The sequence below is a fragment of the Coccinella septempunctata genome, chromosome 2 (genome assembly GCF_907165205.1).
Source record: "Coccinella septempunctata chromosome 2, icCocSept1.1, whole genome shotgun sequence".
Lineage (NCBI taxonomy): Eukaryota > Metazoa > Arthropoda > Insecta > Coleoptera > Coccinellidae > Coccinella > Coccinella septempunctata.
This window is the reverse complement of record NC_058190.1, coordinates 9,796,253-9,819,560: the sequence shown is the minus strand read 5'-3', so window position 1 is coordinate 9,819,560 and position 23,308 is coordinate 9,796,253. Positions and strand designations below refer to the sequence as shown.

General features: G+C 35.6%; 2 protein-coding genes across 2 annotated transcripts in view; one reads left to right on the top strand and one right to left on the bottom strand.

The window, feature by feature from the left end:
- Positions 1–1,733, top strand: part of LOC123306947 — a 28,061-nt gene extending 26,328 nt beyond the window's left edge. Inside the window, exons 5-6 of the mRNA XM_044889149.1 lie at positions 887–1,012; positions 1,558–1,733. Coding sequence (XP_044745084.1) covers positions 887–1,012; positions 1,558–1,733 — 302 coding nt within the window. The remainder of the gene's footprint in view (positions 1–886; positions 1,013–1,557) is intronic.
- An 8,962-nt stretch (positions 1,734–10,695) lies between these two features.
- On the bottom strand, positions 10,696–13,152 carry LOC123306946. The gene has a single exon (XM_044889148.1). It carries the CDS (start codon positions 13,150–13,152, stop codon positions 10,696–10,698), a length of 2,457 nt encoding a protein of 818 aa, XP_044745083.1.
- Positions 13,153–23,308: the final 10,156 nt, after the last annotated feature.

Genomic DNA, 23,308 nt, shown 5'->3' with positions numbered 1-23,308 from the left:
TAAAGAAAAAGAGCATATTCGATTTAATGAGAGATTTATTTACCAGAATGATACAATGGTTCACCCCACAGACAGGCTAAGCCTTTGTGGGAATATTCTTTATTTTTGGAGCATTTATTTGTAGTTTCTGCAAATAAAATTATTATTATTAATGTACAGAAATATTGTGGAAAAATGAGAGAAATAATTATAAAAATAAATGCAGTATAGCATTTAACATTGGACTTACAAATTGAAATCTACAATATACTTTAACGAAATATTTTCTATAGGCATTGTTGAAGAAGTGGCAATCCAAATTTTGTCAATTATGATTGGTGAAAATTTCTTAGAACTTTGTAATTACAGCAGAAAATGGACAAATTTATTTACATATCCTCGACAAGGAATCGGCAAAATTATGGTTTTCGAAGCTTCACCACGATAGTTGATGAGATCCCAGCAGCACTTCAAGCACCTCCATGCGAACATCAATTATGAGAGAAAAGCAACGATCGACCTGCCAAATTATACCCTAGTGTTTGTATGCCGAACTAAAAAACCGAAACACCAGAAATTCACCGCTAGTTGGCGGTCTAGAGGGATTGATGCTGTTCCGATATTCTCTAGTATTCTCGAATCTCCATTTCTTCATTGTCTCGTTAGCTTTGTTAGTTGTGTTACTTGTTAGTTCAATAAAATATATAAATATTCGTTTGTGTTATTTCAATTTTTAGAACATTCATACAGACTCGTTGCGTTGAGGTTTTTTCTATTTTGTTTTGTGATGTTTCGCGTTATAATAGGAGATTTTAGTGTAAAAGTAGATGAGGAAACTGCTGCTGATCTTCATGAAGGTCCCTTTCCTCCTTCTTCCGAGTATCCAGCTTAATATTGAATTTTTTAGATCCAGAGTATTCAAGAAGATTTTGGGAAAGAAGGAAGCAAGAGCTGGAAAATTCTATTCCTACACTGGATAGGTGGAGGAGGATTCAACATTGGATGGGGAAGTCCCATCACAAGGAGGTGTTTAGTACCTAAAGTTGAATCATGATTCCAAACTTATAATATGAACATTGCAGAATCTTCAAGGACATTCCGATGGAGTCACCGGGCCATTCTTTTGTTATTGGATAATTTCAAAATGAACGAAAGTAAATTCGAATTAGGCCAGTGCAACAGGCCTGGAAATTAATATCCAGCTCACTAACTGGGAGGGACATTGAAGTGTCCCCACAACAGTGCTCATCTAAGATGGATTACCTATAATCTCGAGTGATGCTTCTAACCATGTATAACTCTTATAGGTCATGTCAGAGCTATTCCAAAAAAAGACTTGGGCAGAGATTCTACAAGGGGCTGTATCTTCAACTGCCCCTTGCCTAACAGCCATCGAAAATTTGCCAGATGCATCAAGACTAGGCTAGTTGAAATACTATGAGTATGACTTGCAAATGAACATGAATTTTATTATTGCTGTTATATATTACATAAATCATAATTCATAAAGTGTTAAGTTGTTAAATGAAATTTGTACTTATTATAAGGTGAGATCATAAAATTTTTTTCATCTTACAGGTTCCTCTTACAAATCGCCAAGGAAGAAGAAAAATATAGACGAAATATTAAATGATTTCAAGATCGAGAGGCTGAAGAGGGATGAAGCCAAACGAATCAGACTGGAAGAAAAAAATAAGAGAAGGAAGAAGCCGAAAAGAAACGGGAGCAGAGGCATGAGGAGAAAATGGACTTGAAGAGAGAATTATTAAAATTACTGAGGAATTCTCATCAAGGAAATACATCAACATAGTTGGATGTTGTTATTCTCATCATATTTTCCTTTGCCACTGTCTCCTGCAGTTGACTCTGATAAGGTTAAAATATTTATATATATTTTCTGTTTTAACTGCATAAATATACATATATGTATATCACACATATATTTTTCATATTTTCCACGTTTAGAGGATATAGCATTCTCATTTCAAAACTGCCCATTTTTTTTATAAATATTCTTTGTTTGTACATATTTTGTATTTTTAAAGACTGTGGCACATTCATTTCAAGACTGCCTAAACCTTTTCTTAAAAAATATTGTTTTTATTGTTCATATTTTCTATTTTCAAAGGCTGTGGCATATTCATTTCAAGACTGCCTAAACCTTTTTTTATAAATATTGTTTTTATTGTTCATATTTTCTACATTTAAAGGCTGTGGCATACTTATTTTAAAACTGCCAATTTTTTTTTATAAATATTCTTTTGTTTGTACATATTTTCTATTTTCAAAGACTGCCTAGACTTTTTGTTATTTCATTAAACGTGTTAATTTTGCTTGTAGCCTTTAATTTATTGTTGACTAGTTGCATCAACTAGTCCAGATTATTGAAGGAAGCATGCGAAGCTAGGAAATAATTTCTATGCCGTTATTAAAATGCTGATAGAAAAACTATACATAGGTTGTGATATGAATGACAAATAAACAACTGATTTAGAAACTCATTTATTTTTTCATTAATCAAAATAACGTTTTCATATTCAAAATTCTAATAAACACTTTCACGCTCCTCCTGGCCAAATATCTTTAGTGATTCTATTCCTCTTATCTTGACCACCTGCTAACAAATACTCATTGGATCTTCTATTAAGGGTATCAGCGGAAACATTGCCCGTGTTAATGGACTCCACTTCAATCAAATCGTTGTTCATTAAACAAATATTGACACAATGGGCTAATATATATTGTGTGATGAACTGTGCATCTTTTAAAGGACAGCAATTTAAAATTCTCCTGAATCTATTCTTCAGCAAACCAAACGCCCTTTCTATACTAACACGGACTGATGATAAGCTCCTATTGAAATAAATTTGCTGATCAGTTAAATGCCCGTTATTTCTATAAGGTACCATCAAGTGTCTATGAAGGGTATAAGCACTATCACCAACCAAATGGCAATCTTCTGGAAAGTAAGTTTCCCGATTATTGAAGTATTCAGAAATCTCTGACAATCTCAACACTCTCTGGTCGTGAACAGAGCCACAGTTTCCAATATATACATGGGTAAACTTGCATTCATGATCACAAACTGCCTAAAATAAAATATATGAAAAGCATTCACTCTGTCACTTAGGCTTGTTGTGTTTCAAAGGCCCTAAGGTTGCTTTCACAAACTTACTCCGAGAGTAAAGTAAGAGAGTATGCTCAGATAGCATACTTTGAGTAAGAAAACGTTCGTTTGTGAATGCTCTGAGTAATCAGACCTTACACAGAATAGGTTTGTAATAATTTATAATCATGTTTACCTGTAATTGAGTTGAGAAATTCTGATGCCTATTAATGAAGGAATTCCCATCATCAGATGGCTTGGTAATATTAATATGGCAACCATCTGTTGCTCCAACAACTTTTGGAATAGGTCCTTTTTTCCTAAATCCATTCCAAATAATTGCTGCATCATTCCTGTTGGAATTTATGAAATTTGGAGCCAGTTCACATAAACTCTTCACTACCCTTCTTATTATGCGGAAACCAATAGCTTTACCGATATTGAATTTTTCACATATAGACCTACAGATGAAATTGATCAATCAACACATAATTCTAATAAGAGTATGAATTCACCTACCTATAGCAGTCTGTTGTAGCAAAAAACCACAGAGCAAATAGTACCTTATGTTCTAAGGGAGTTTGATATCTTTCTGGACCATCTGGATGTCTTACTGTCTCCCTCAAACAATCTACCAAATACTGATGTGTCTCTGGTGACACCCTGCAAGTATTACAATTTCATTAAGGACTGAATTCCCTGAACTTTTCAACTTACCTGAAATGTTGTTTAAAAATCTCCTGGGTATAATGACATTTTTAATGTAGCCCTCTATTCTGGGTATTTTATCAATGGGACCGCGAACCTTGTGCTCTAGAAGTATATTTAAATTCATCTCATCCGCCAGTGATCCACTAGAGCTCGTGGAACTTGAGCTATCTGTATTTTTTGAATCAGAATCACTGCCGGTCAAAATTTCTTCTATAATCGTATTTTCAGCCATCGTTGGAGCATTCATCAAACCAAGAAAATTTCAGCATACATGGGTTACCGGAGAAAACAACAACAACTTCCTTTTTTTATTTATTTATTTATTTATTTATTCCCTTCTCTACAATAACAAATTCACACAGTCCATTTATCAGGTATACATTTCAAAACTAACTTAATTATTCTTTCCTCGAGCCCCAGCAACCCGTCACCTGAGCTCGCGCTCGTGTGTGACCGAATCACGAGAGCCCAAGGTATCTGTGCAAATTAATGCGTTTTACGCAAAATAAATTAACCTTTTTTAAGCAACGTGAGAAAACCGAATAACTGAGAGACCGAGACCAAATATCGTATCATTTCAGAGACAAAAAAAAAAGAACAAACGGCTAAAATTCAGCTAGGTATCAAAAAAACTTCAAAAAATCTTTCGCATTTAATGAAATATCCCAGCGAGCACAAACATCCCTGGGATGTTTTTGGATGTTTCGAAAATGTTGGCATGAGGATGTTTCTTTGAAACGTAATATGCACTTCCCAAAGAGGTCTCCAAAGGCTATTGGAAATCTTTATTTGTTCTGATCTGTGCCATCTGTGGCATTTCTTCGTCTACCTACTGAGAGGTACTGTCGAGTTGAAAATAAACGTGTAAACGTGTGGATATCTTCTCTTGACGTCGCATAGTTTGCCTTGGGAGGTTTATTCCAAATAAACAATATAGGTACAATTCATCTATTTCATTTTGCCGCCATTTCCACTTTCTTCGTAGTTTGGACTGTGGACTGTTCGGAGTTGAAAGTTGATTGGTGATTTGTATATTAACTACTTCTGTGTTGGCTTTGATTGTGAATTTAGGATCGATCTCTTCATAGTAACCAAATACAATTAATAAGTAAGTATTACATGAATTAAATGTATAGTATAATGTCCAGAAACATACATATAACCTCAAAAGAATCCACGCTGCGTGGTTAATATTATTTGTGTATTTTGGGACTAGGTATAAGAGATCATTGTATTTTGGTTGGAATAATCGAATGGTATATGGAAGGTTATTATAATTCAAGAAATAACTTTATAAAGTTTAAAGCCATATCATCGAGGATTTCAACATATTTCGATAATCTATCTCTGCCGTTGATAATTCCCAGAATATTGTATGAGATTACTCTTCCGACGATGATAATAATCATTCATCACTTGTGAATCACAAAATAATTCAAATTGTCCCAGAAAAGTTGTTGTTTTTGAAAACTCCTTTAAATTGATGTATTCTGTATCTTTAAAAACCAGTACAAAAAATTAAATAAATAAAATCGTTTCGCAAATCAACCTGGTCATGAGCTATACAACTCAAATCTTCCAGATCCTTTCATGCAGCTATTTTCTCTGTTATTTTAATTGGAAAAAATCATCTTAACCTTCATATATTTTGTGAATTAATTGTTTGAATTGTTTTTATTTTGTAGATGTGATCCATAAAAAATTCCAAATCACTAGGAAAGTATTCGAACTCTATGCCAAAGATTGGTTTAGGCATATTAGGCAGAGGAGGAGGGACGATAAAATGAAGGGAAAATAAATTTTTCATAATTTTTTTTTCATTTTCCCTTTCGGTACATCTAAAATTATAATCAGTTTGTTTTCTATTATTTCTGTTTTTTTTATGTTAAATGTGATATTTCTTTTTGGTTATTTATGTTTGTTTTATTGAATGTGATATATTTTTTTGTTTATTCTTCCTTTCTGTACTATAATATTTATCAATTGTTTTTTGTTGTTCAATTTTTTATGTGAAATGTTATTTCTTTTTCTTTTGTACCTGTTGAAGTATCATTAAAATATTTTTATTCTTATATAGTATTCTGTATTTCATTTAAAAACTTTGTAGTTCATTTAAAATTGAATGTGGTATCCTCAAACATTCAAATGAAAGAAAAAAGGCCTCACAAAAGAATTTCATATAAAGTCTTACAAACAGCGATTTCGTGTGCGCAAAGCGCTTTAGAAATGTTCTATTGTGTACATGAAAAGGCTATCAAAAAAACTTCTGAGTAGTTCTTTTTGTGACATTCCAGGGACATCCATATAATAGCCGCCTGCGGCGGACATTGGCTGTTCTATAAAAATCTCTTACTTTTAACATCTCTGAGATGTTTTTGTGCTCGCTGGGATATTTCTTCGATTGTGCTTTAAACGACGACAAAGTTGTTTCGTTCAAAATATTTCTTGGCAAGAGGCCATAGAATCTTGGTCCATAATAGAAAATATTCTTCTGAATGAAATTGGTTCTACAAAGGGGAATCACCGGAAGATTTGCTCCTCTCGTTGGGCCAGGAGAACATCTTACTACTAAATTTTTCCTAGTCCAGAGTATCGACCTGTATAAATAAATTTTTCTTACAGTGAAGACATTAACTTCTTCGTAAAGTGAGGCGGTTGGGTGAAGACGCCCTTTCTTTAATATGATCCTCAAAATGTTATTTTGCATTTTCCCTATGGGATCAAGGGCATTCTTGTAGCAACTACCCCACGCTAACACACAATATCTGAGAATAGACTCGACAAAAGCACCATATATGTACACCAATTTTTTCCTATCCAATATAAATGAAAGTTTGTACATTTTATGGGCCACAATCCTAAGTTTTTTTACCAGGCTATTCACATGCTCTTTCCAGTTTAAATGCTGGTCGAGTTCAACTCCCAGATATTTCACCACGTTGTCTCTAACTATGACACCACAATCACACTCTGTGAAATCCCTGCAGTCCGCCTCATGTATCCTCAAGAAATCAATATTTGGCTGATCTACCATCGTAGCAGAAAAAGTTATAAATTTTGTCTTTGTCTTATTCAGACTTAAGAGACTATTATTCAGGAACCCATATATCATCTGCATGCCCAGCTGTGCCTTCAGGAAGACGTCTGCCCAAGTTTGACCCTCGAAGATGGCGACAGTATCATCGGCATAAGAAATAACCCTTCCATCCATCCTCAGATCTGCCAAAAGGTTAATATATACCAAAAATAAAATCGGCCCCAAAACGGTACCCTGCGGGACGCCCATTGAAACCAGAAAAGGGTCACTCTCATGCTGTCCAATTTTTAATAGGTTATGTTACATCAAATGAACTGTTCTCGGAGAACAGCCGTTGATATCTATTCTCCATACCGTTCCACAAGCGGTGTTCTTTCGTCTCTGTTATTAATGGCCGCAACATTCGTTGAACCTTGGTCACATATGGAGGCTATTACGTGCAAACCTGCCCTACGAACATGTCTTACCCCATCTTTAATAATTAAAACCAAATCGCTTGTAGGCGTCGAATTTTTACAAAAATAAAAAGCAAGTGGAAGTGGCTGCTTCCATTTTTCTCGAACGCTCTTGATCATAAAGACCAAGGCATGATCTGCTGGTTCGGCTGTTCGTTTACCACTGCCCATGTCCACTAGGCCTTCAATACAATCTCTAGAGAAATTGTATGAAAGCCCTGTGACTCAAGGCAACTTCATCAAACATGAGGAAACAAAATCTGTCCAATCTATTCAGTTTACCCACTGAATTTCCCAAACTTTCAAAAATTTTGGAATTCGCTTTACTCCACACTCACATGGAATATTCCCAAGTAACTCTGTGAAAGTACTTTTTGAGGGTAAACTGAATGTTTAAGACTCTGTTTCACCACTTACTGTTAAAGTGTTCGATATGTATTCAGCAGATATGCTAACATCATAATAAATCTGTCAGTTAAATATTTATCAGTTTCACCGCCCAAGTTCCAAGTAATTTATCTGCTAGTTAACTATCTGAAAATTTTACTGAATGACAGTTTGGCAACGCCGTACTCGTGATTGAAATTAGGATAAATGAGCATAGAATGAGGTCAGAGTTAGTCAGTTATGAAGTACATTGACAGAAGAAGAAGAATTATGAAGACTTTTCTCAAGTCTCTATGCTCTGATTTGAAATATCCAAAATTCAAATTTTTCTATCATTTTCAAATCGGTTGGTGAATTTTTAGTGAATGTGAAAGCATGATAAAAAAAAGGGAAAGAAATGTGAATTTTTCACGCGAGGAGACCGATGCTCTCGTCTCGATTATAACAGAGCGTAAAAATATAATCGAGAACAAAAAAGTGATGCTGTGACTTGGCAAGAGAAGGAGAAAGCGTGGAAAGATATAGAAATGACTTTCAATAGTAGAGGATTAGGGCCTTTTCGTGATGCGAAGCACCTCAAAATTAAATATGAGGCGATAAAAAAAAATACCGGAAAAAAAGCTAGTACCATCGGCGCCGAGTTATATAAGACAGGTGGTGGAATAAATGAAGCACCACCTTATACAGAAACAGAAAAGAAAGTCAAAGGAATGATCTTATTATCTGTTGAAGGGGAAGAGAGAATATGTGATTCTGATCGAATTAGTGAGTACTTGTTATCATTATAATATATATATAAATATATATTTATTTATTGTCAGTTATTGAAGAGAATAGAACTGAAGGATTTGTGCCATTGGTGCCAAATATAAAAGTTATTTACATGGAGCAGCATAGCGATTCAGGTGATAATCATAGACAAACGGAACAAGAAAAACCTCTTTCTCCATCAGTTCCTTCATCAAATTCAATAGAAGGAGAAGCAACTGAAAATACATGGAGCCAATGGAAACCTGCTTCCCTAAAAACAAAAAAACATCCTGCTTTGTGTAAGTATTCTATTGATTTTTTTTCTGCGAACATATTTTAAAACTCATTTTCCAGGCCAACCAAAAGAGAAAAGGGTGTTTAATAAATTGGGTGAAGCCAAACTTGCCTTGGTGGAATTGCAGAAAGAGGTATTAGAAGAAGAATTGAAGGAGAAGAGAAAGAAGAATGAAATTTTGGAAAGAGAAGAAAAACAGAAAATGGAAATCCATGAGCTACAGATGAAAATGTTGCTAGAGGAAATTCTGCACAAAACAAGTATGCAGAAAAGCATGAAAGAAGAGCAAAGTAAATTGTATGATTTGAAAGAGAAGGCACTTTTATTGGAGATTGAGAAGAACAAAAATGTATGCTCATGCAATAATAAAAACGTGAATTAAGTGAAATTCCATTAACAATTAACAATATAGGACCCACATTTTCATTGATGATATTACCCAAGAATTGTTCAATATTTACAAGTTGAGAATATTCAATAAAGAGATAATAAATAAATAAAGAAACAAATTCCAATACAGTTTTTAATGAAAAATATTGTGCTCCTTCTTATTTACAATAATGATGCGAAGATCATGTTCGTTGCAGAGAACACACGCGTTTGATTGTGCTCTCCGAGATACAGCTAGTTACAAATATTCAATATTCATTACCATCATTATAAACTTCTAATAAACGTCCATTTGTGTCTGAAGAGTTTAAGTGAAAATGACGACCAGACAAAAAAGTGAATTCGAAAAATCCTTAATCGAAGCTCTGAAATCTGACAGCGTGATCAAGCAAATATCAGAAGCAATCATAATTTCCATTAGCAGTAAGTTTGCTGAAAAGTTCGATTTTTATGAAACCAAAATTTCGAATTTGGAATCAGAGATTCGATTACTAAAATCTAATTCTGATAAAGTCGATGTTGAATGCAGGGATATTTCCTATAAGAAACTGGAACAAAAAGTTGAAATTCTCGAGCAGAGAACAAAAAATAAAAACATTCGTCTTATCGGTTGCAAGGAATCCCATGGAGAAGATGTTACCACTAAGGTCAAGGAACTCTTTATTGACAAATTGAATATAAAAGTTACCGACGAAATTTCCGCGGTTTACAGAACAAGGACTTCGAACGGGAAGCAACCTGGCCATCTTGTTGTTGTCTTCAGAGATTTGGAATTCAAGAATTTAATATTTAAAAGGAAAAAATCGCTGAAAGGATCGGGTATTGTAATGAAGGAGGATTTGACTCGTGAAAGACTGAAATTGGTTAAGGAATCGTCTGAGGAGTATGGTTTCAAGAATGTGTGGACCTTTAATGGAGCGGTTTACGCCAAATCTGGATCTGATGTGCGGAAACTAATTTCGGGTGTGTAAATGAATGGTTTCTTGTTTCAGTTGATTTAATGACTGGCTGTATCCTTTTGCACTTATTGCGTGCCGGCGAATTTATGGAAATATGTTACGTTTGGGTCATTTGAATGTACAGTCTTTAGTACCTAAGTTTAATAATTTTAAAACATTTAATGAGCAGAATAAATTTGATGTTTTGTGAATGAAATTCTCCATAAACGTGTTGTGAAATCAATAACAAAATCAGAAGTAGATCGGTAAAACACGTTTTATTGATACTAATAATCTATGACAATCGATTTCGGCCGTGGGGCCATCATCAGGTCAGCTGAAAGAACACAATAGTAAGAACAAGAATTTTAAAAAACCATCTGAACATGTCTCACGCTATATAGCATTTTTATACACTCACCGTCGAGAAATATGCAAATTTACAATGATTATCTTTGAAATCAAGAATCAGACAAAACATGTAGATATTATAGAAGTATAGGTTAGCTCAATTTTTCAGAATGGAATGTGCAGCACAGACGGGTACATAACGTGATTTTACAAGGCTCACTGACAGTTGACGGTTGAGTATGGCACTTTGACGTTCTATGGTCGAGTGGATATACAGGGGTAACGAGAAATGAGAGTCACTGGTTGGGAAAGAGAACTAGTTTGTATAAATTTGGGTTAGGAAAATCTTTAATCTCGTTGAGGAAGTGTTCACTATTTTTGTTCTTCAGAATCTCGAGTTGTTCTAGAAGAGTTAGCCTCCAGAAGTCGTCGCTTTCGTGAATTATGGTCAGTCCCTCGAGTGAAGCGGAATGTTCATTTTCATGCAAGTGGCCACCCATCGCTGAAGATGGTCTATTCTTGACATGTTCATTAAATCTGATTCCTGCGGCTCTGGTTGTCATACCAATATAGAAGGCAGGGCAGTTGTCGCAATTTATTTTATAAATTCCACTTTTTTGGGCGTTGTTTTTCTTTGGTTTATTGTTATCCAGTAGTCTCTCTAAAGTTTTATGTGAGCTGTTAATGAGGGCTAGGTCGTGATTGGAAAGCAGAGATTTTAACTTGCAGTTGAATCCATGGAAGTAAGGAACAACCACATAAGTTTTCTTGATAGGAGTATGAGGGTACACTTTCTTGTAAATGCGTTTTTCTTTGATAGAGGCTAAGATGTTGTCCACAAATTGTACAGGGTAGCCATTGTTGGTGGCAATCTTGTAGATGTTACCAAGTTCTTTATTGTAGTCTGTTTTAGTAAGGGGAATGTTAAGCAGGCGGTTCAGAAGAAAGTAGAAGGCTGTCCTCTTGATCTGGGGTGAGTGGTAGGAGAACTTAGGGATCACAACGTCAGTTTGTGTGGGCTTTCTGTAAATATTATAGTTAAACGAATTGTCGGGGTTCAGAGTAATGTTCAAGTCCAAGAAGTTAATATTGTTGTTATCGGAAATCTCTAGTGTGAATTTAATTCTGGATAGGGAGTTGATGAACGTGAGAAAGGAGTTTAATTCGTCAAGGGTTCCAGACCATATACAGAATATGTCATCAACGTACCTTCTCCAAAGAATTATTTTATGTGATAAGTGGTAATTGATGATTAGAGACTCCAAGTAAGCTATGAAAATCTCTGCAAGAAGTCCACTGATGGGTGAACCCATAGGTACACCATCTGTCATAGTGTAAACACTGCCATTGAAGCTGAAGAAATTTTGCTTAGAAATAAGTTCCATTAAGTTCATTATCGTTTGGATGTCTTCGTTATTAATATTGAAGTCTCTTAGGGTCTGACAACCATTCAGGAATTCCCTCAGTAAAGAGAGGGATTCTGCGACTGGAATGTTTGTGTAAAGATTAACTATGTCGAAGGAAACTAAAATATACTCATTGTTCGAGTCTAATTTGGTGGATTCTATGATCTTGACTAATTCTATCGAATTTTTTACAGACATGGGTGATTTATATCCTAATTGATGGGTCAAGATGTGGTTGATGACCTTTGATACCTTATGGGCTGGTGAACCGTGTGCTGAAGTTATAGGTCTGATGCTCTTGTCTACTTTATGAAGTTTTATAAGACTATATAGATTTGGGATCTGTGGGTTCTTTTCTTTAATGTTATGAATGTTTAAGCTAGGGGTGAACTTCTGAAGGGTAGGCAAGGCCGTCCTGAGTAGCTTGTTCAATCGAGTGGTGTACCTTGTCAAGATGTTAGTTACGTTTGCGTGAATGTTATTGTCTTCGAAGAATTTCAATGTTTTTTCATTATAAACAGAAGTTGGAAGGATAACCAGACCTGCATTTTTGTCTGCTCTAGTGACTGTGAGGTTGTTAGACGAGATTTTATGTCTAATAGATTTTAAGGTTGTAGTAAACTGTCTTTTTGTGAGACCTGGTGTATTGTAGTGAAGTGTATTATGTCTTCTATTGTAGTTGTTGAGTATGTGCCCAAATTCTCCATATAATGTGCCATAAACAGGATGTTTTCGCAGTTGTATTTCCAAGTCGATGGCTGTGGTCTGCATGTTGAACTTCTGAGGGGTCGGGGCAAATTTGTGCCCAAGGTTAAGTAGAGTAGTCTCTTCTAATGTGAACTGTGTATCAGACAAGTTAGTGAAACGTCCGTGGAAGGTGTGCAAGGAACTGTCATCAATCGGCCTGTCAACATGTTCGCTGTCATTGTCTGGCCGATATGAAGAGATGTTGTTGAGCTGGTGAGAAGTCTTGATCAAGCTGTGAAGTTTTCTCGATCTTATATGATCTGATTCGTAGTTTTCAAAGAATACATCTGCTTCGAGTTTGTTGACTAGTACTTCGTATTCTATGGTGTGTAATGTCTTAAGTAGATGGTGATGTAGGAATTTAAGTTTCATATCCACAAAGCCAGATACATTCATTTGTCTTCTTATCTCCTTTTTCAGCAATGTAAGTTTCAACTTGTGTGTGTATCTTTTATCGAAGTTGGAAGAGAACCTTATGTTCAAGAACTTTGGGATGATGTTGAGCTCTTTACAAGTTAATAGGAAATTAATATGTTGTCTTGTCCTATGTCGGGTGGTGAGTGCATATTTCAGCTGTCGGAGGGTACTGGATAGCTCCATATTTTCAATTTTGTGAATGAAATTCTCCATAAAGGTGTTGTGAAATCAATAACAAAATCAGAAGTAGATCGGTAAAACACGTTTTATTGATACTAATAATCTATGACAATCGATTTCGGCCGTGGGGCCATCATCAGGTCAGCTGAAAGAACACAATAATAATAATAATAAATAATAATAATAATAATAAATCTTTATTCATCCTGTGAGACATTTAACAATGTATAGGACAAGTCAGGAAATTGCATAGAACGAACATATTCATCTAGCAGAAAAAGAGAGCAAGGAAAAAATCCTTAATTCCTAAAAAGTATCACAAAGAAATTCATCTACACTATAGTAACATTTCTCGTACAACAATGCCTTTACTGCTGCACGAAAACACTTTTTGTCGAGAATTTTTATACCTTCTGGTAGTTTATTGAATAACCTGATACATATATAGGTTGGAGATGATTCAAATTTGCTGGTATTATGCTTAGGTATGGACAACAAGCTTACATTTCTTGTGTTATAATGATGAAAGCTGGAGAGTTTAACATAGAGGTTTTCATTATCCCTAGTGTGGAGAAGACATTTATAAATATAAATACATGGAACAGTCAGAATTTTATGTTTACGAAAGATAGGTTTACAAGATGTTCGTGAGCTAAGATCAAAAATCAAACGTAAGATACGTTTCTGTGCAATGAGTAATCTCATGGAGTCAATTGAGTTGCCCCAGACCTCAATGCTATATGACAGCTGCGAATAAACTAGACCATAATAGACATTCAATAATGCTTCGAGTGGAAGCGAGCTCCTCAGTCTGCGTATAGCGTAAAAAGAAGAGGAGAGTTTTTTACTAACATGGGCAACATGTTCGCACCATCTCAAATTGCTATCGACTATTACACCTAAGAACTTTGTGGAATGTTTGGAACGGAGAACCTCCTTTCCAGAACTCAAACTTAACGGAGAGGACTCTCTCAGTTCGAATTTTATCACTTCAGTTTTACCCACATTTAGTATAAGTCCATTTGCCTGACACCATGATGTGAAGTTTTTCAATAACAATTCACACAGATCAATGAGCTCGCCTAAACTCTTTGCTCTCACAACAAATGAGGTATCATCTACAAATATTACAATTTTGGCCATCTCTATATGTTCCGATAAATCATTTATAAATAATATAAATAGTAATGGTCCTAGTACCGAACCTTGTGGAATACCGAGTTCAACAGCAAATTCAGAAGAGCATTGATCTCCCACCCTCACAGTTAATTTACGATGAGTCACGAAACTTACAATCCATCCCAAGAAAGTACCCCGAAATCCAAGATTATAAAGTTTACTTTCGAGGAAATTAGGATCAATGGTATCAAAAGCTCGCGACAAGTCGAAAAAGAGACCGGCAACAGCATAACCTTCATCCAAAGATGACTGAACGAACTGAATAAAATCTACTATAGCAGTCCCAGTTGAGCGTTTAGATCTGAAGCCATGTTGACAATCGGCAATAACATTGAATTTAACTAAGTATGACATCATGCGGTCTAGTATTATTCTTTCTATGACTTTCGAAAATACACTTAATATAGAAATTGGGCGATAGTTGGCCACATCATTCACATCATCCTTTTTGTGTATTGGAATTACAGTTGCTAGCTTGAAACAATTTGGAAAAACGCCATAAGAAACTGATTCATTAACAAGATGCGCGAAATGTTCAGAAATATCATCCGCTATTAGTTTTATTATCCTCACAGAAACCAAATCATGACCAGTCGATTTTTTATTCTTCAATTGATTTATTGCACCAATAACTTCAATCCTATCTACGGGATGGAAGTAGAAAGAATGATTGCGAATAGAAGAGGTTGTACAAATTTGACTTAGTGCATTACCGTAATTCCGTTCTAGGCTTAATTTAGCAATCTCAGAAAAATATTTCGCAAAAGAATTGGCTACATCTACATCTTCAGAAATCCCCACACCATCAATAATCAATTTAAATTTACTATTATTATTTTTAGTTTTTTTTGCAGTTTCCATATTCACTATTCTCCAAACCATTTTATTTTTATTATCAGATATTCTAATCATGTGTTCAAAAAAGCTTAACTTAGTCATCTTTATCATATGGTTGAAAGCATTCTTTGCGTCCTTGTACAGTTTTTGTGATTGACTAGTTTTCAAATTATTGTTAAGCCAATGAAGATGTTTCAATTCTTCACTAGCTTCTCTTATTCTGGGTGTTATCCAATTTTTTGTTATGTTGGTTCTTACATTATTATATACTAGTGGACAGTGATACTCAATAAGGCTTCTTATCGTGTCAACAAATGTCTGAAACATAATATTTACATCTGAATTTTCATATAAATCTGCGAAGGAATAGTTTGAAACATCTTCAGCCAAATTCAACAGATTTTGAGGTGACATATTTCTGCACAATTTACGTTGAGGACCATTTTCATGCCTCACTTTATTATCAACGAAAACATCTAGTAAGAAAGCTTTATGATCGCCAAATTGAACCGGAAATACGTCAGCTTTACAATCTTTCATGTCTTTATTTGTTAGAATATAATCGATTTTTGAGGAGGATGTCTGACCTAATATATTTGTGAAAACCCTTGTTGGTTGCGATGAAGTGATTTTCAGTTGGAAACAGTCGAATAAATCATTCAGAAGTTGAGTCTGTTTCGAACTCACCTGAAGATAATTGACATTTAGATCACCACAGAGAAAGATATGCTCGACCTGTTTGAAACAGTGATGTAATATATTCGACAAGTGTGAGATAAACGATTCTAATTTGTCTGAGTGTGGTCTGTATACACTGATGACCCCAAATGCACTCTCCCCAATCATTAACTTAACCGCACTACACTCACACAGCATCTCCTCAGTGAACTTCATCACCTTTATTTCCTGAGTGTCCAAACAGTCTCTCGCAAAAATAGCGACACCTCCGTGTTCATGATTCACACGGCAGAAACCGGCCACTAGTTTATAGCCAGGAAATTTAATAATTTCCAGGCTCTCCCTCGTACACCAATGTTCAACAATGCAGAATATGTCGGGATTCTTTTCTGTTATCAGAAGTAATATTAAATCAACTTTGTTATTGATGGATTGAACATTCAACTGCAATAGTCTCAATTTCAAGACAGCATCAACTATGGGTTCTGATGTATCGATTTGCGCTGGTAAAAATTATGTACACTTGCTCTATTTGGCCAGTGTTCCTGGATAGAGACCTTGTCATATTCCTCTACCGGGATGAGAACTTTAAAAGAAGAATAACTTTCAGGGTAGCGAGATTTGAGGGATTCACATTTCACCTCAGAGAAGGTTTTCAACAGAAACATTTGTAGATCTTCTACTTTAGTTTCAGGTTTTAAATTTGATACATGCAGAGCCTTGAATTTCTTCACACCCTCAACTGTTGAATCAACAAAATTTCCAACAACAAGAGCTCTTTGCCTTTTTCCTTTCACTTTTCTGCGAGAGGTAGTTTGCCACTCTGTTTCACTATCAGGTTTTGCCAAAATACCAGTATCCTTAGCATCACTATCATGTAAAGTTACTTGTTTTTGATTATTCATCTCACTAGTTTTACTTTGTTTCATTGTTTGTTTATACCCAGGTATTTCATGGGGTACTGTAACAGAAGGTCTCGGTAAGGTGCCAGTTCTCGACGATCTTGTCGCATTATCCATCGGAGTAGCGGTTGCCGCATGCCTATACGTATACGTATTGCTGGGCTCGCAGATATCCTCATGAACGGTTGCGAGTTCCTTATCTTGTTTATCTTGTTTACCTTTTTTACTTCTTAGGTTGGATATAATTGTATCCCTCTGAGCGATTTCTTTTTCTAGCATGGAGATTTTAAATTCTGATAGTTTTGAGTTTTCTATCAGTATTTTATTTTTACTCTCCAACTCGAATATTATTTTCAGCAACAAATCTTGAGTTGACGATTCACTGTTTACAACGATATCATCGACGAGTGGTGGAAATAATTTTTCACTTGTTTCTGAACACGCTGGAGAATTAACGAATTCTCTATCACAACACTTTCCCATTTTTCTACTGCAGTGACTGTGGTAGACTTTATTACAAATTGAACAGTTCATGCCGGATTTTGCAATATTTCTTTTGCAAACAGCACATTCAATATTGTACATTCGCGGAGCGTTTGATGGAACATCCTTACACGTTGATGCCATGACGACGATATAGTAGTAAGAACAAGAATTTTAAAAAACCATCTGAACATGTCTCACGCTATATAGCATTTTTATACACTCACCGTCGAGAAATATGCAAATTTACAATGATTATCTTTGAAATCAAGAATCAGACAAACCATGTCTGTAAAAAATTCGATAGAATTAGTCAAGATCATAGAATCCACCAAATTAGACTCGAACAATGAGTATATTTTAGTTTCCTTCGACAGGAACAACTTTGATGTTGTTGCATTGTCTGAAACATGGTTGAACGATTCTATTGATTCGGAGAATTTGAAAATCTCTCATTTTAATTTTTTGAGGCGTGATAGAAATACAGGTGGGAGGGGTGGAGGAGTTGGGTTATATATTAATAATAGATTTCGATATGAAATTGTTGATATTTTAAACACTTCGAATATAGAGCAGTTGTTCGTTAGGATACAACATAATGGAATTTCTGTAATTATTGGTGTGGTTTATAAGCCGCCACAATTGTCTTACAAACTTTTTACTGATGCCTTAGAGTATAGTTTGAATTATGCATTGCTCAATTGTGAAAATGTTATCTGTGTTGGGGATGTCAATATAAATTTTCTCATTGACCGCTTGCCTTCGGTAAAATATTTCAGTTCTATGCTCTCTTCTATCGGTATGCAACAACTCGTACGGGAACCAACCCATATTACGGCGAACTCGGAGTCTCTCATAGATGTTATACTGTGTAATAATAACAGAATAATTGGTTCTACTTTCTTTTGTCCATCTGATTTCTCTCTACATGAATGTATCGGATGTACTGTGAAAATTGAAAAACCTAAGTTGCAGCCCAGAATTTTTACATTACGGGATTGTAGAGGTTTCGATGAACAGTTGTTGTTTGATGATATTTTGAATTCGCGTTTGCCGGATATATATCGTATGGATGATGTTGATGATAAGGTTAGACTGTTTTCTGAGACGTTGGTGAATCTTTTTGATAAACATTTTCCACCTAGAATTGTCAGAATTTCTAAAAGGCATGCGCCGTGGATGACCGATGAGGTGAGGGAATTGATGAAGAGGCGGGACAAAGCTGGGAGAGTATATAGAAGAAGTAGATCAAGAGAGAGGTGGGAGGAGTACAGACGTTTGCGAAATTTGGTTAATCATGCTATAACGAGAGAAAAACGAATGTATTTTCAGAATATGTCGATGAATGCGTCCAGTAAAGAACAGTGGCGGGAGCTGAAGTCCTTGGGGATTTTGAATGAGTCGCGATCAGATATCGATTCTACGTTTAAAGATCCTGATGAAATCAACGATTATTTTCTAGATATTCCGACTAATAATTCAGACCAATCGATTATTGACTATTACGGGGATAATCCAATAAGTTCTGAACTTTTCAGTTTCCGCCTAGTAGATGAAAATGACATAATCAAAGTTCTCAAAAAAATTAAGAATAGTGCGCCAGGTTCTGATAATATCTCGATATCGTTTGTTAAAATTTGCTGTCCTCATATTCTTCCATTTCTTGTCAACATTTATAACAGCATTATCCTCAGTTCTAAGTTCCCCTCTTCTTGGAAATGTGCCCGTGTCACACCTATCCCGAAAAAAGGTATTCCAAAGGAGCTTTCTGATCTAAGATCGATCAGTATACTACCTGGATTATCTAAAATTTTAGAGAAGATAATGGCAGTCCAACTTTCCGAATATCTCGAGCTTAATGGGATTCTGCCTGCGACTCAGTCTGGTTTTCGTCCGGGTTATAGTGCAACCAGTGCACTTCTCGATGTGACTGATGACATTTTTCAGTCCATTGATGAATCCAGATGTTCTATTTTATTTTTGCTGGACTTCAGTAGAGCCTTCGATACTGTGCGGCATGATATCCTTTTGGCTATCTTGAAATCTTGTGGAGTGTCAGGTGAGGCTCTTAACCTTCTGAGCTCCTATCTTGCTGGACGTTCGCAGTTTGTGAAGTTGGGTGACAGGACCTCATGCGCTAAATCTGTTCAGAGCGGAGTTCCCCAGGGCTCGGTTCTTGGGCCTCTTCTCTTCATAGTGTACACCAGCCAATTCACCAAGAGTATCCTTCATGGAAAAGTTCATATGTATGCTGACGATTTTCAGATTCTTTTTGATTTCCTCATGAATAATTTTGATACCGCAGCTAATAGAATGAATGAAGATTTAGATCGGTTGGCACTTATAGCGGAAAAACATTCTTTGATATTGAATGCAAGGAAATCATTCTCTATAATTTTTGGGTCTAAAAATAATAAAAACTTTGTTGAGAATAATTTCAGGCCTGTGATCCGCGGTGATACCATTAATTTCCAGGAGAACGTAAGAGACTTGGGCCTGATTGTGGACAGCTCGTTGAGATTTCGTGAGCATGTTATGTGTTTGATCCGGAGAGCTTATGGGGCCCTAAGGATGCTCTACCAGCATAGATCTTATTTGCCTACTACTACAAAGAGGGTCTTGTGTGAGAGTTTGGTCATGTCAAAATTTAATTATAGTTCTACTGTCTACAGCTTTTGTCTCGACCAAGAGACATTAGGTCGAATACAGCGTGTTCAATATAGCTGCATCAGGTTCATATATGGGATTAGGAAATATGAGCATGTCTCGCATATGCTAAAGGCGCTGTACTGGTTGCCAATAAAAAAATGTTTTGAGTATTATGCCTTGTGTACTTATCATAAAATTATAATTGAGAAATGTCCGCCATATCTTTACAATAAACTGAGGTATAGAACTGATATTCATAATTTGAATGTAAGACATAGGAATCTGCTCTCTTGTCCCCAGCACAGAACGGCCATCTTCCAGAGGAGTTTCAGGTACAATGTGGTAAAATTTTATAACGCAGTGCCAAATGAGTTCAAAACGTTTACTCTCGTAAGATTCAAGAGAGAAATCAGGGCTCATCTCCTTCAGGCTCTGTATGCATAATATATCTGATTGTTTTCGAGAGTCAGTTTTTTTTTTTCTCTCGTTGTTCCAGATACACCTCTCTTATGTTTATGTTTATTATTTTTTTTTGTAAATTCTGCTCATTGAAATTGTATTGTTGTTTAACTTTTTTTTTCTCTCTCTTTAATGCTTATTCCAAATTGTGTCACATAACAAGGGTTAAGTGGTAGAGCACATACTAGGTGAACTTCCCCTTGAGGTTTGAATTGGAAAAATAAAGACATTATTATTATTATTAAGTATTCCGATATAAGCATACTTCTTACATCATTTACTGAAGCATTTTCGATTTCATTATGCTGTGGATCCTCTTCAATATGCTGAGAGTCCTCATTAAAATATTTATCTCCTGACATAATCGCAATGTTCTGAAGCAAAGCACAAGCTACAATAATGCTTTGCACTTTTGAAATATGAAGTGTTATTTTTTTTTTTATAATACTGGAAACCTGCTTTTCCATACACCATAAGATCTCTCTACTACATTCCTCGTCCTGATTTGTGATTCATTGTACAACCGTTCTTGTGGGATAGAGGGGTTGTGGAGTGGCGTCAGCAAATAGCTTGTATTTTCATATCCTCTGTCTCCTAATATTAAGTTATTATTGAATTCTCTGTTCAGAAGCCGCTGTTTCACTCTTGAATTATTGAAAACTGTCTGATCATGACATGAACCTGGCCATCTAGCTAGGACATCCATAATTTTCAATTCATGGTCTACAACAGTCTGAACATTCATTGAAAAATTACCATGTCTGTCCCTGTAATATTCTGCGTTATCTCCACCTGGAGATTTTATTGTTATGTGGGTACAGTCAATAACTCCTATCACTCTTGGAAATCTGGCTATGCTATAAAATCCATATATAAGAGACTGTAAATTTGAGGGGAATTTAACAAATTCGGTTCTCAAATTTGCAATTGCCAGAGAAACCTCTGCAACAATTCTACATGCTGATGCTGCACTGACACCACTCAAATCTGCAAAGGCTCTAAGAAAGCATCCTGTTGCATAGTATCGAAGTGTGAGTAGCAATCTATTCACTGGAGATATTGCAGAGTTCCTGAAAAAAAAATAACATACATTTATTACAACATAATAATATTCTCAATCACATTGTAAGTGCAATTTTTTATCACAATATAACGAAATTATATGAATGTGCAGGTTCCAAGTTAGTTGTCGTTCTTATGTCATCCTCTATGAGAGACAGAACGTAATTAACAGATGACTTCGTCAGTCGGAATCGGCACCTGAATTCTTCGTCATCATAGTTTTCAAAATGTTTCATTCTAGTTCTAATTTCACGACGTTTGCGAGGCCTCGATAAGCTCGCAAAATAATAGTCACTCTCATCTTCAAGACACTCAAAAAGATCCATTATCACAAAATCTGGTGTTGCGTCTACAAACGTTCACGAAATACCTTCGAGATAAACTGATCGAGAGCAAAATTTTCTCGAAGTTTTGACAGTTTGGAGTGACGTTATCTGGTACATGAACTTTTATCAGCCATTCGATCTCTCAGTCAAAATAGGGAACTCTAACCATTTGTCAAAATCAGGTGACAGTTTGTTGCTGTGGGGCACACAAGCTCATAGAAATACCACACAAGCTCATAGAAATACGACACAAGCTTTTCCCGCCATTCATTCGCATGCTGTTTTGGTCGAGTTTCAGTGTTTTATTGTGTTTTGTACGTGTTTTTAGAAAAAAATTGTTCCCGACGTTAGATTAGACTATAAACTTATTCAGAAATGGCGCTTTACAGTGATTATTTGGATAGGTATGTAGTCGACTGTTCTGATATATTCGGATTTAGTTTATTTGGGTTGCAGTCAAATCAAACAGAGTACTCTTTTTTCCTTAGCTCGAGCTTTCGGACTATTTTAGTCCTTCACATAGACATAGAGACATGGACTGAGCAATGCCAGCATGAAATTGGCTATTTATTAGAAAGAGAGAAAAGCTCGTCGGGACATACCTTTCTCTTTTTTGTTCACATAGAGGTGAGTGTAGACCAATCAAAATTCTAGAAAAAGACAACTGCATTCCCGACGTGTTTTTCTCTCTGTCACTTTTTTTGACCGTATTTCATGCATAGATATAAAGGGAAGGCACAGTCCATGTCTCTATGTCTATGGTCCTTCATCAGGAGCAGCTATAATTTTAAATCGCATAAGTAAAACAAAATGCATCACACGGTTTTAAAGTACTTACAATTTGAGGTTAGTTTGTGAGATATAAGCCATATTTTCGCGATTAAGACGCGTGAAGCGTCTTTAAGCGGTGCTATTCGAGCGAATAAGTCATGACGTCAGTCTTTTAGACGCTTTAAGCGGAACCTGGCGGTCTGTGGAGAGCGCTTGTGTCATAGAGTCATCTTGTCTCTGGCCTGTGTCGTCTTAAGCACAGAACGTCTTAAGCGGAAAGAGGTAATATAAAGAAGAAGGGAGAATATGTTGTTTATATCGAATTTGATTTGAATTCCTACTAGGGAAGAGTGCTTTTATTGCCAATAATGCAGTTTCTGCATTATCATTTAGAATAAATAAATATTTTTCAAATAATACCCAAAGAACAGAAATTGAAAAATTTACAATTCGATTCGCTGTCTAATGACAACGACAGATGACTCAACCATCAGCAATATTCTATTTTTGCGACAACAAAATTAATGACGTCACGCTTAAAGACGCTTTAAGACATCGATTAAGACGCTTAATCGCCAAAATATGGCTATAATTGTAGAGGCATAATATAATTGTGACAGTTTTGTGGTCGAAACATAGATATAGTTTTTAGTTCTATGTAAATAATTAGAATTTAAATTATCACCTATGTGTAAAAAAACAATTGATAAAAAATATATAAAAGTCACACTGAAGTATTGTATGTTTTCTCTGTATTTCATATTCTAATAATACAACATTGGTGACCCCGAGGTGCGAAGTAAACTCGCTGAA

Excerpts from the sequence above, each read along its gene's own strand:
- LOC123306946 (XM_044889148.1), bottom strand. The coding sequence starts at position 13,152 with ATGGAGCTATCCAGTACCCTCCGACAGCTGAAATATGCACTCACCACC.